Source organism: Prunus dulcis, chromosome 6, assembly GCF_902201215.1.
Source record: "Prunus dulcis chromosome 6, ALMONDv2, whole genome shotgun sequence".
Classification (NCBI taxonomy): Eukaryota; Viridiplantae; Streptophyta; class Magnoliopsida; order Rosales; family Rosaceae; genus Prunus; species Prunus dulcis.
Genome location: NC_047655.1, coordinates 27,008,935 through 27,021,785, shown reverse-complemented (window position 1 = coordinate 27,021,785; position 12,851 = coordinate 27,008,935). Strand labels below are relative to the sequence as shown.

At 36.4% G+C, this 12,851-nt stretch overlaps 2 protein-coding genes across 3 annotated transcripts; one reads left to right on the top strand and one right to left on the bottom strand.

Moving 5' to 3' along the window:
- Window positions 1–2,872: 2,872 nt before the first annotated feature.
- On the top strand, window positions 2,873–6,799 carry LOC117631568. 2 transcript variants are annotated; one of them, XM_034364798.1, is made up of 4 exons: window positions 2,873–2,994; window positions 3,619–4,863; window positions 4,959–5,946; window positions 6,188–6,799. In XM_034364798.1, the coding sequence occupies exons 2-4, from the start codon at window positions 3,619–3,621 to the stop codon at window positions 6,439–6,441; spliced, it is 2,487 nt and encodes an 828-aa protein (XP_034220689.1). In that variant the 5' UTR covers window positions 2,873–2,994; the 3' UTR covers window positions 6,442–6,799. The 2 variants fall into 2 exon arrangements, with proteins under 2 accessions (XP_034220689.1, XP_034220691.1); XM_034364800.1 differs by having other exon boundaries at window positions 2,921–2,994; window positions 3,613–4,863.
- An 832-nt stretch (window positions 6,800–7,631) lies between these two features.
- LOC117632157 (protein DEHYDRATION-INDUCED 19 homolog 3-like) lies at window positions 7,632–11,256 on the bottom strand. The gene is made up of 5 exons (XM_034365574.1): window positions 10,624–11,256; window positions 9,893–10,035; window positions 9,293–9,370; window positions 8,529–8,785; window positions 7,632–8,012 (listed from the first exon to the last, which is right to left on the bottom strand). The coding sequence occupies exons 1-5, from the start codon at window positions 10,697–10,699 to the stop codon at window positions 7,904–7,906; spliced, it is 663 nt and encodes a 220-aa protein (XP_034221465.1). The 5' UTR covers window positions 10,700–11,256; the 3' UTR covers window positions 7,632–7,903.
- Window positions 11,257–12,851: the final 1,595 nt, after the last annotated feature.

The window sequence follows — 12,851 nt, the reverse complement described above, 5'->3', positions numbered from 1 at the left end:
AATGAAAAGGTTCCAAGGCTTCCAAGTCAAGAATGGTTGGTTGAGGATTGAGACAAGTTAGCACGATATGTATAGTATAAAATAAATTAAGGGTGCTCAATTTTCCACCAAATGGCTAGCTGCCGAGACCAACCCCAATACAAGGTCTCAATGAACCCAACTGTTTTTGGTATTTAAAACATAGGATCTTAGGGCATGGCTTTCACATACTCATAGAAACTTAGAAAGAACGTCAATGCACTATGTCCAAATAAATCCCCATTTTTTGCAATCTAAATCTCAATCGATCCAAATTTATCATAATTAGTAGCATATATTAAGGGTGTTGATTTTTTCACTCCTTTTTATCCATTTACACTTCCTTTTGTTTTTTTAAACAAGGAAGTGTAAGTGAACTAAAAATGAGTGAGAATATACAATTTCCAACAAGAAGAGAGCATAAGTGGACAAAAGAGGAGTCAGAAAATCAGTTCCCTATATTAAAACCCATGATGAAAGAAGTGAGTGAGTGAGTGAGTGAGACCAATCATATTCATATGCAAGGGTGACTGGAGAGTGAAATTAGTCACGATGACACTTTCCCCTAAAATCATGGCAGGATCAAAATTTTATGTCTTCTTGCTGCCTCATATATTTTGGACCAACCAAATAAAATGGAGGGTAAAAGGCATGTCATAACTCATAACTTATAAATATATCCCACTACTAGGTGACCTTTTTAATAAACATATTGACATTTCTCACGTTGTTTTGTCTGCTGGTTCATCATAAAAATGAAAAGAAACCCAACATTTTATTAATTGTCATTTGTCCCTCTAAACTTTGTTCAAAACCATAATCAACCCTCAATTATCCTAAAACTTAGGTTTAGGTTTAGCCCATATGCCAGCTTTATTCAGTTTTACAACCCACTCAAGGACCCATTGGCAGTCCAAATCTCACCCAAAAGGACTTGTTAAATTATTATGTCTGTGTATATATCCTCCTTTAATCTCACCCTAAATCTAGCATGGTCTATGCTAAAAAGATAAGCTAAGATGTTGGTATTGAAGCCTTGATGTTCTTCTTTAAGGGGCCAAGATGATGGTCCCTAAATATTTAGATTGAGTGGCTAGGGGCTTATGCCTAATTGCCAAAGTCATTGGATTGGACAACTCAACTCCCCTTCAAGTCATATCATATTGTGGGGAGAAAAGGAAGTTGATGAGTTGTTAACCTAAGAGAAAGGTGATTGATTCCAAGCTTAATAGTATTGTGTAAAATATTGTATTAAGTTTCGATAAAACATGCCTATCAAGAATCTAATCAAGTAGCAGATATTCTAGCTAAACATGATCATTCTTTTTCATCTACGCGTGTTTGGTTTAGAAATTTTATAATGGATGTTTTACATAAGTTACATTGTGATTTATATGATGTGAATATCACTGGAGGATGTTATTTCTTTGTAATGTTTGTTTTTTGACTATTAAAAAACAAAAAAAGGGGTTCAACTCCAATTAAAACCAAGTTGAAAGCCCAAACAGAAAGTTTGATTGTTAACCCACAAACAAAGATCAAGACCCAAATCTGGTTGGGTCAGCCCAAGCCAAATTTGTTAAGGTTTCCAATGCTGGTTGGGCCCAAGCTCAAGAATGATGATGGTGTACAAAACAAAGCCCAATTCACATATATGGTGTATGGCGAAATTCTATAGTGTGGTGGGGTGGCCATATATGAATTTCTTATGTAGACTTTTATATTAATTACATGATTATTTCATTAAACTTAAGTGAAATTACTATTTAGATAAATTATGTGGCTAATATGAAGGTCCATATCTATAGTCCATATATGACAACCTCACCATAGAACGACTCGTCGTGTTCATAAAAAAAAAAATACAACTTTACCGTCAATTGTTCATCCAGAAGTCCAATTAAAATGATGATTGCACATGACAAAAATGAACCCCATAATATTTTGTAATTAATGACTAATCTGTTCTCTTGTGGTTCTTGTTGGCTATCTTATAGAATCCCTACCCAGATGGGTCAGTTAAATTTGCATTATTTGACAAAATCTTGAACCAGGATTTAATCTTCAATATTTTGGGTTGCAAATGGGGGGAAAAAGAAAAAGTTAAGATAAAACAGCACTGTAGCTGAGCTGTAGGTTCATGTCATTTTGTGGGTAGAATCATTGGGTGCATTTCCATACTGGGCCGGTTTCTAATGGTGGAGCTCCACGCACATATATGATGGGGTCTCAACAATTAAAGAAATCCTTTGATGATTATGAATAATAATGATGGCAAATTAAATAATAAAGAAAGCAAAACTTGATTAATTAACTCTTTTAACTTTATTACTAAATCTATTTATAAATGCATATTTCAGGCAGGTTATGATTCCCCATCAGATTTCGACGTTGGAAATGTATCTAACAATATAAAAATTAAATTAAATTAAATTATATTTTATGCTTCCTAAAATGGGATTTTTAAATGATTTGGCTTTCCATTTTTGTATCCCAATTTAAAATTGGGTTTTAATCTGACCAAAATAATTATTTTATTTTATTATTTGTTTTAACTTAATATAAAAAAAAATGACAATATGATAAAAAAAAATATTATTAATTTTCATAGGATTAAAAAAAAGTAACTGTTTTGGGGGGCGCTTTTTTGGGTTAAACAACAATCAAATCTTGGCAGTCAGGAGCACCAGTGACACAAAATATACCAAACTTACAAAAATTTTGTACGAATAACGGTCCAGAAAGCAGAAGGGTATTTTGGTAAGTCCGGGAAAGGAAACCTGCAACGGGGACGCCAAGTTGCGCACGCCGTAAGAAGCAGCGTTTTCTCTTCTCGCAGTATAAAAGTTTTGGGTGGAAATAAAATAACGCCAAAAATAACATATAAAAGAAAAAAAGAAAAACGCAAGGAAAACAAAATATATACAATTTTTTGGACCATCTTCCATTGTTTCCGGTGCTCTCTTTCTCTCTCAGGTACTCACCGCACACCTCCTTCTCTCTCTCTCTCTCTCTCTCTCTCTCTCTCTCTCTCTACAATTTTCTGTTCCTCTGTGTATGTATATATAGGTATTTTATCTGTGTATTTGTATGAATTGGAATTTGATTTTAAAAAGATATATAGCCCAGCTCTGGTTTTAATTTCTGTGCTTTTAGCGATGAATTATTTTTGATGTTTTTTTTTTGATTTGATTCTTCAATTGGGAATTTGTTATCACCTTGGAGTTTTGTTGATAATTTGTATAAACTCGAGCTCAAAAAAAAAAAAAAAAAAAAGGAAAATGAAAGACAAGAGGGAAATAATTTTTCTAAATGGAGAATGATGTTCTAGGTTGATTTTTTGTTTGTGGATTTTGGTGTGGTTGAAAACAATTTGTCGGAAAGCAAATCTGGGTTTTTCGTTTGGATTTTTAATGCCAAAAATAGCAGATCGGTGATAGGAAATATTTGGTTGGTTGTTATGCTTAGTTAATGGGTAAGCACGAAACAGAGGAAAAGAATTGGGGACGATTGAAATTTGATTTGTTTTAATTGAATTTTGGAATCTAAAATTGGATTAATGTGGACTTTTGGCTTTTTTATTTTGGGTGCAAGGAGCAGATGGTAAAGGGAGGGAAGGTTAGTTCCAAGCGAAAATTTACTTCAAGAATTCAGTCAAAGTATAAGGATTCGGATGATTCGGATGAGGATTATGTCATTTCAGATGAAGAAAATGAAGTTTCTGACGATTTGGAGGAGGATTATTGTTCTTCTGTGAATGGAGATGCATCAGAAGAGAGCTTTGGGAGTTTTGTTGAGGAGGAGGAAGATGAAGAGGAGGAGGAAGTGAAAAAGGTGAGAAAGAACAGTAGACCAAGAGCAAAAAAGGGTTCAGATGGTTTTATTGTGGATGAGGAGGAGGAAGAAGACGAAGAGGAAATGAATCATGTTAGGAAGGCAGACAGATCAAACGTTCAAAATGGTTTTTCTGGGCGGCAGAAAAATGGGGTTAAACCATCACGAAAGAGGAGAAAGGTTGCATATCAAGAAGCGGAGGATCAAGATTATGATGATGAAGATGATGATGACGATGAGGAGTTTACACCAGATGAAGATGATTTTTCAGAGGTGGAAGAAAAACTGGTGGTGAAAAAGAAGAAAACTAATGTGAAAGTGGGCAAGCAGCGTTTGAAGAAAAAGGGTCCTCTAAGAGGTGAAAAAAGTAGAAAATCTGTGGCCTCAAAGAAGCCTTTGAGAAAGAGAGGTAGAAAAGGTCAGGCTGCGAGGAGGAAGGTGAGATGTGATGATGATATTGAAAATGATGGTGATTTTATGGACATTAACCTGCCTGTGAGAGAAAAGAATGAGAAGAAAAGGGTTAGGAAAAGGAGGAGATATGTTGCACCGTCAGATTCAGATTTGGTGTCTTCTGGATCATCTGATTATGACTACACCATCTCCGAGGAAGAGAGAGAGCAAGTGAGGGAAGCCAAGGAGTTGTGTGAAAGCTTGAAAACTAATTTTCGAAGTTCATCCGTGTCTACTAACATTCCGGAGGATAGGCTTGAACAGCAGCCAAGAAAGCCTCCTAGAAGGAAGGGCAAGGAGAAGATTGAGCAAGTGAAGGTGGAGGTGGGAAAGCAGGTCTGTGGAATTTGTCTATCAGAGGAAGATAAAAGAAGAGTGAGGGGAACACTAGACTGTTGCACTCATTATTTTTGTTTTGTTTGCATCATGGAATGGGGAAAAGTGGAAAGTCGTTGCCCATTGTGCAAGCAGAGGTTTAAGACAATCAGTAAGCCTGCAAGATCTACAACAGGAATTGATTTGAGAGAAGTGGTGATACAGGTCCCTGAGCGTGATCAGGTGCCTTATTACTCGTTATGTCATGCTTTATATTGCATTCTGTTTGCTGCTGCTGCTTCTTCTTTTTGTTCAAGTGGGTTTATTTCTTTATGCAGGTCTATCAACCGACAGAAGAAGAACTCAGGAGTTATCTTGACCCTTATGAGAATGTGATATGTACGGAATGCCACGAAGGTGGGGAAGATGGCCTCATGTTACTGTGTGATGTATGCGATTCACCTGCTCACACCTATTGTGTTGGTCTTGGGCGGGAAGTACCCGAAGGTAATTGGTACTGTGAGGGTTGTAGACCTGTTGCTATGGGATCCTCAAGTTCACAGGCTCAGGGTCGGTTGTCTGATCAGAGAACTACAAACAACATTTTGTCTAATAGACAGGCACCCGTTATAAATTTTGATGAAGGCTTAGAGATAGATCTTAATTTGATTTCCTCACCTCGTTCACATTTTACTCAAGCATTTGGGAATCCATTATCCCCTAGAGTTCCTGTTGGAGGTTTTCAAGCAGCCTCCCCGGTATCTGGGGGTGGGGCACCAACTTTATCAGGGAGACGCCTAATACAGCGTCATATTCAACAACTCCTTTATGCTAATAGAACGAGTTACATGGCCAGAACTGAGAGGAACTCGTCTGATAATTTGAGTAATGATTTCTTAAATTCTCAAGCTGCTCAGGGAAGGGAAACAACAGTACAACATACAAGGACAGACGAAATGGAGGCATCTTACCATACGTTCTTTGAGGAGAGATTACAAGAAAACCCTTTAGCACAAGTACAAGATAATGATTTCCTTTCATCAACATCAAGCCATCACAGAAGGCAAGCAATCCAGGATCCAACTGCACCATCTGCTGGTAGATCTCTCAATGGAGCATTATGGCCTGAACTTACAGGGATGAATTCAATATCAGGTTATGGGCAGTTCCATCACATCAACAGTATATCAAATATTAGATCTGATGGTGGCGTGCCCCCTACCCCTAATACAGCTATAGAACAGAGTGATTTTCACAGAGCAAAGGAACAGCTGAAAGTGATGGTCAAAGGCCACTTGGATAACTTGTCCCGAGATATTAATTTAGGTATGTGAACTTTCAAGTGAGTTGTATGCAAACATCACCTAGTTCATTTTGGACTGATTCCGACGGAGGCATTTCTTCATTGATATGTGAAATGCCTTCATCTGAATCCAGCCCTTTATTCTTATGATTCTTATATGTGAGGCAGCCTAAAGTGCCTATGAGTATTTCTGTACTTGACGAATAGATTTTTATCTACTGTTCCAATGGGAATGTTCAAACTCCTTGTATTCTTGTGTTTCAGACAAAGGTACTTTTAAGGAAATTGCGAGGAGATCAACGCACACCATCTTAGCTGTATGTGGACGTGAGCACAGAAGCAATGAGGTAGTTGCTGTGTCTCCTCCATCAACCTGCTCCCACGTTGAATTAACGGTGGGCGGAAAGACAAGTCTGATAAGAGGTTGCTGTTCATCTTGTTTTGAATCTTTTGTAGGGGAAGTCGTAAAGAGGATCCTGGATACGAAACTACAGCAGTGGTTGAGATTAGGTCTGTAGGTATTTGATTCAACAAGTGTCTTTCTGCTTCCTCCCCTCCATCCCCATTTTGATGTTAGGAATTTAGACAATTATTTGTTTAGCTTTGTTTATAGATTTGACTCCCACTGAGGTAAAAAAAGACCCCATTCTTATTCAATCCCATTACAGTAATTGTTTAGATAGGCTAATTCAAATTATATTTTTCTCTGTGGAATTTGATCCCACTATACTAAAAATGCTATGTATCTGTCTTTTCCCCAATTGCTTTGCAGCCTGATTGTTATTATTCTAGCTGTCTATGCTATTGTACACTTTTAGCCTTGTCATGGCTCAGGCATTTACTATTTAGGAATAAAATGATGCTTTTGTCGGTCAAGTGGTTAAAAGTAGTTACTCTTGTAAACGTGGCCTTGAATTCGAATCCCCCTTCCTAATATGGATTCTATCAGAAAAATGATGCCTCTGGTAATTAAAAAGTGACAATGGGTGAATTTAACAAGCTACTTATTCATCACTCACGCCACCAGCCAGCCTTTTGTTTGTCATCCAACTAGACCCTCCACTAAAAGACCAGCATCACCAGGCCCACGCTCAACAGCCGGCCCCACCACGTCAATGCCACTAATGTTTTCACAAACAACTCAACTGTTCTATCATCTATATTTCCAATGGGGTCCTTGGTATTTTTGGTCAATTCCAATGGGGTCCTTTTCTTCAACTGTACGAAGTAACTGGCTCCATATGTCACATATCCCCTCAATTATGCTTCACACCCACCCATGACCCATTCCCCATTAAACAAACTTTATCGCGCCATTTGTTTTCTAGTGGTAGGTGGTGGTGGAGATGACTGTCTTTCCCCAAATCCCAATACCAAACATGTTTTAGCCTAGCCATGTTTGGGGCTTAAAACTTCCCATCATTTTATTTCGGTCAAAATTTGAAAGTTGGTCTCCATTTCTTCCTTCAAGAGGCTGCCTAAGAATTTGGTTTACGTGCTAGAAAGATTGGGTTACCTAGAAAATAGACTACACCCTCACATTTTAGGCACACCAAACGTTCAATTTTCTACTTCTTGTCCCATCACACACTCTCAGCCTTAGCTCATTCTTAGATAAAAAAAAGGAGGAGAAAACGAGTGGGTTGATGGAGAAGCTTGAATTAAATTGCTTGGACAAAGTGCAAAAAGGAACTTGAGGGGCGAAGCATGAATGAAAATATTTTCTTTTTTTTTTTTCTTTTTTTTTCCTTTAAACTAAATAACGACCTGAAAATAACAGATGATACGAAAGTTTGTTCAGGCCTATAAACTAAAGTTCACATGCCAGATAATTACACTCGATCCTACAACTTATTCATTCCATACACTCTTTGTGTTCAGTACATTTGCATACTCGCTACAAACCAACCACGGAATGCAGGTGCAGGGGCTCTCTCTTGGTTGTGAAAACTTCACTCCTGCAGCAGCCTAATGGAAACTTCATAAACCATCATCAAGAATGGTGGACAACAACATCCCCTGAACAAACGCACATCTTTTTGTCTTCTCTTCCTTATCTTTGATCGACAAAGGAGGTGACGGCACATTTCTGTGACCAAAGAACGTGTTAGGCCTAGGATATTCAAGCATACCGAGGGGAAAAAGTTAAATAAAAACAATTAAGCCCAGGTTGCATATGCAACATAATGGAGGAATTGATGCTCTTGGTAGAAATTTGACACTATATTGCATTTGCAATTGTGTGAGGTTTTATGATTTTTCCAGCCATGTAAATTAAGCATGATATAGTTTTCTGAAAAGAAAAATGCATAGTTTAGCATAAAGCCACAAACATATGAACAGAACCAGAGTTTGTGTACATTAACATTACCCCTTCCAAGAATGCATTTTTTTTTCTTTTTTTCTTTTTCTGTGCATGCCTACATAGTGTATGTGAACCACAACCCTTCTCTAAACATCGTATACATAAAAGGAGTATTAGCTAGAAATCATAATTGTTTTGGGCATCCAGCTTGAGCATGAGGTTAGAAAGCCATAATTAGAGCAAGCTGGGGAGATAGATTTTAGATGTCCATCAAAAGCAGTTGAAGATTTAATAACGTACCGTTCTGACAATCTCTCATCTATGCTTTTCTTGGCTGAGCTCGTTTCAATTGAGAAGTGAGGCTGAACACTGACGAAATCATCCGCCATAGGCAAAATAAATGATGACAACAATGGATCAGGCGCTGCATTGGATGAGGAAAGTATACAGGAAGATCCCCCGAAAAGAGATTGCAAATTGCCTTCCCGCAGCTCTTTCCTCAACAAAGATAGAGTTGAATGAGCTCCACCATTTCGGGTCTTCCTCTTGCGCTGCATGTAATTACTAGTTAAGGAATTCAAGCATTGGGTGAAATCTTCAATCTGATCAATCTTATATACAAAACATAATAAATCTCAGAACTATGATGAAAACCAAGAAGAAAACTGCCTAATATGACTTTAAGTTAGAAATGTTCAAAGAAGAGAAAACAAAGTGTAATTTGAACAGTCATCGTCAAGGCTACTTAACTGACCCTAATATGAGACTTACATGTTTGAGGTCTCCAACTAGATTTTGCGGAAGGTGCTCACAAACAGGGAGAGATAAACATGGAACACTAAGAACAGAATTAAGAATTATGGGGATAATGGAGTTTGCTCTCGTGCAAGAAATGATAATTTACTATAACAATTAAGGACTCAAACCATGTCATTTAGCATATTTTTCAGACTCCATAAAAAGGTTATTTTGAAAGGGATGGCATACTCAAAAATTTGCATTGAATGACAAAGTTGATTATGACAGAATAAGATAACACATAGCAACAAAAAAGAAAAGGATATTTTGAACATGCTTCCATGTTGTAGCGTAATGTGCGCAACCATATCAACTCCCACCCTCATTGCACAAACTGGGCACACCTGCAGATAAACAGTGGCACCATGAGTAAAACTAAGCTTAAACAAGACCCATCCTCATTGAAATAAGATAAGATGTAACATCTAACAAATAATATATCTTAGCAAGGTCACATAACTTGACGAAGCTAGCTATATAATTCCCACCAGATCACAACCTTATATTTCAAAAGAGAGAACTGAAACCATACAAAAATTTTAAGGCTAAAATGCTAACTGTTTAAGAATCTGGGATCAACAAGATGTACTCCTTGATATTAAGAACCTAACTGGTTTTCAAATCAAGGATTTTGTGAAATAGAGTTAAGCAAAGGTTGTATTGACTTTTGTCTCTACTAAAATGATGCTTGGAGATGATATACTTCTTTACAAAACAAAGCATTTTCTAGACCTCTAAGAAAAGATAAACTTAAGCATTGAGGCTTTACGATTTCAATCTATATGCATCAAACAATTAGAATTTATTCGCTTTAAGGTTGAAGTTAGAGAAATTAGCTATTGATGGATACGGAAAAGGATTCATACCCCATTCTTGGCCTCCACTGGGTGTTCTTCATCAATGTGGCAGCACAATCCTACAATATCAAAATACTCGGAGCAGAACGGGCATGGAAACTCCTCCCTTATATCATCATCCCCATCAAATTCTTCAAACCCCATGAACATATCTGCAGTTTCATAATGCCATGTTTCAATAAGTGCAAATCCATAAACATTGTAAGGCTGATTGACTGGGTTTCAGCATCGAAAAACCCAATTCATATGTCAACAAAAAAAAAGCTCATCAAAGAAATAACACCACAATTATGATCCTTCATTCCTTTTAAAAAAAACATTTGACACAGTAAAACACTGAAGAACAACAGGATTTGAAGCCAAGTAGTTGGATTGAGCTCAGGTTATCATCTCTATTTTATTTTCGTGGGTCAAAAAAAACTGATAAATGGAAATATTCAAGCTTTTTATTCTTATCAAAGAAAAAGAATCAAGCTTCTCATTTCTCTCCTTTACCTTCATATAAATTCTACATATTAATGCAAAAAATATGTAGAATGAAAATATACAAACAAACAGCAGCATTAGCCTCGGCGAGCTCCCTTATATCCTAAACTTTAAGCAACACAAAGAAAAATATATAAATTCAGATTAAAAAAAGCTTTTTTACATAACATTCAATTACCCACCAAACAAGGCATTAAACCAAAAGCAACAAGAAAGAAAAGAAAATAGAAATGGAAACAAATGAATGAGCTTACCAGATCGAGATTGAAGAGCGTTTTGATAACGCCTAGAGGCAGTGGAAAGACGAGCGCTCCAGGAATCACCGTCCATAGCTACCCTTTATGAAATTTAAGGAAAAGGAAGAGACTTTGGGATGCGATCCACCTTGGCTCTGATCTCTCAGATTTAGAACCCTAGAAATGAACAATTGGGAATGAGACAGAAACAGAGACAGAGGCAGATAGAGATTGATATGGAAGAAAGGAAACGGCTTTGGGGTTGAGCTTGAGGAATTGAGGCTGATGATGATTGACGAAGGTGGTGGCGGTGATTCTGGCGAAAGACGAAGATGAAGAGGAAGAGGAAGGAGCTATTTAATCTCTACCAGTTTATTTATCTATCTATATCTATCTATTATGGAATATGTATACGCTGTATATTTCGGTAATTTTAGTTTTTTATTTGTTGGAGGAAAATTTGGAATTTATTGGAGGCAGAAGAATTTTGCGGTGAATATGACAAATGGCCAATAAAATAAGAAAACAGTGACAGAGAGAGATGGAGAGAGAAAGAGATTGATAGAGAAGGGCTCTCTCGGTCCTCTCTCAGTGGCTAGCACACACCGTTTTACAGCTGAACCTTCTCCTGCTTGCTTACCGCTCTTCTGTGAGTTTTCAATACCTCCATTTTCACTTCGGTAATTTTCATGACGTGCCACGTGGCCTCATACCAGAATATAATAAACCAAAAGGATTAACTACAAGTTTGCCCTCTGAAACTTTGGGGTTTTTCTTCCTTGGCCCTCTAGGGTGTGTTTGGTACCCCTCACTATATTGGATTGGATTAAATAGTACTTGAAAACTCATGTTTAGTAAGATGAGGATTAACTTAAATGAGATTAAATAGTATAACGGTAAAAAATTTGCCTCACTCGCTCGTTCAATATAACGAGCTTGAAACATGGCTCGCAAAATAGCTAGCTTGCTAAACAGAGCTTGAAACATGGCTCCCATCACTGGGTCACTGTGGTTGCCATTGGAGGAGAAGAAGAAAAAGAAAAAAAGGGAAAAAGGAAGAAAAAAGAAGAAAGACATGAGATAAAGATAGTTTTAGTTTTTAAAAATATTTTAATTTTTTTATTTCATAAATTATGCATTTTTCGTTGGTTTTTTTTGTGTGGTTGTTGTAGCATTTACTTAGTGTCAGTTTGGCATTGCTTATTTCAGGTGATAAGTGATTTTTTTAAAATTTTGGAAAACTCAACTCGTTTGATAAACTGTGAGAAAATCACTTATTGTTAAAAATTGTTGTGAGAGAAAGCTATAAGGGAAAGCAGCTAATGAGGTGCTTTCATTTTATGATTATGCTGAAATTAGTTTCGAAGAGGTGCTCGATTTAATGATTATGCGGCAATCATTTTCTGATTATGCGGAAATCAATACCAATAACACTTTTAACAAAAAATTTACCAAACGCCAAACTGCTTTCTCTCATAGCTGATTTATCTCACAGCAAATCTGACAACGATTATTTTCACAGCACAACAATTTTAGGTTAAAATCCATAATGAATTTTAAATATTTAAATAATTGTTTTAATTCGATACAGCACCAAACATAGGGTTTCACTATTTCTACAATCCAGCTTCTTAGCCTTACGCAGCACCAAACGTAGGTCAGTATTTAATCCAGCTTAAGCCAATCCGAGCTAATCCAAGACAGTATCAGGATTTAGTCCAATCCATAATAATCCAGTGTACCAAACAACCCCTTAATTCACACTAGCCTTTTTGGCACATGCGATTTTTTTTCTTTTTTCTTTTTAATTTTATTTTTAGAATTAAGAAAAGATAATATAGGTAGTTATATTTCATAAAAATATGACTTATTATTCGATTTTTTTTAATATGAAAAAAATATGAATTTACCATATTATCGTCATTTAATTAATAATTTCAATTCTTAATGTTTGAATTAACCAAAGATATTTTCTAGTATTTTGAATATTTTATCATTCTCTGCATTTTGCTTTATATATATAGATGCTTTAATTGAATGTCCTTCTAGAAATGTTCATGTGTCAAGCAAGGGACCTCTTTTGTCAAGTCTTTCACTATTGGTCTTTCCTTTCATGTTCAAAAGCTTAAGATCAACACAAACTTGAATTAAGTTAGTTAGTTAGAGCAGTGAGTTCGTACTTCTCACATTAAAGTTTAAATCATGTAAATAGAGTAATTTGAACTATCTCTTGTATTTATAAAAAC

Excerpts from the sequence above, each read along its gene's own strand:
- LOC117632157 (XM_034365574.1), bottom strand. The coding sequence starts at position 10,699 with ATGGACGGTGATTCCTGGAGCGCTCGTCTTTCCACTGCCTCTAGGCGT. Across the intron at positions 10,036-10,623 it reads CGCTCTTCAATCTCGATCTG|ATATGTTCATGGGGTTTGAA; the intron begins GTAAGCTCATTC and ends ATGAAACTGCAG. Across the intron at positions 8,013-8,528 it reads GATGAGAGATTGTCAGAACG|AAATGTGCCGTCACCTCCTT; the intron begins GTACGTTATTAA and ends CTTTGGTCACAG.
- LOC117631568 (XM_034364798.1), top strand. The coding sequence starts at position 3,619 with ATGGTAAAGGGAGGGAAGGTTAGTTCCAAGCGAAAATTTACTTCAAGA. Across the intron at positions 4,864-4,958 it reads AGGTCCCTGAGCGTGATCAG|GTCTATCAACCGACAGAAGA; the intron begins GTGCCTTATTAC and ends TTCTTTATGCAG. Across the intron at positions 5,947-6,187 it reads GTCCCGAGATATTAATTTAG|ACAAAGGTACTTTTAAGGAA; the intron begins GTATGTGAACTT and ends CTTGTGTTTCAG.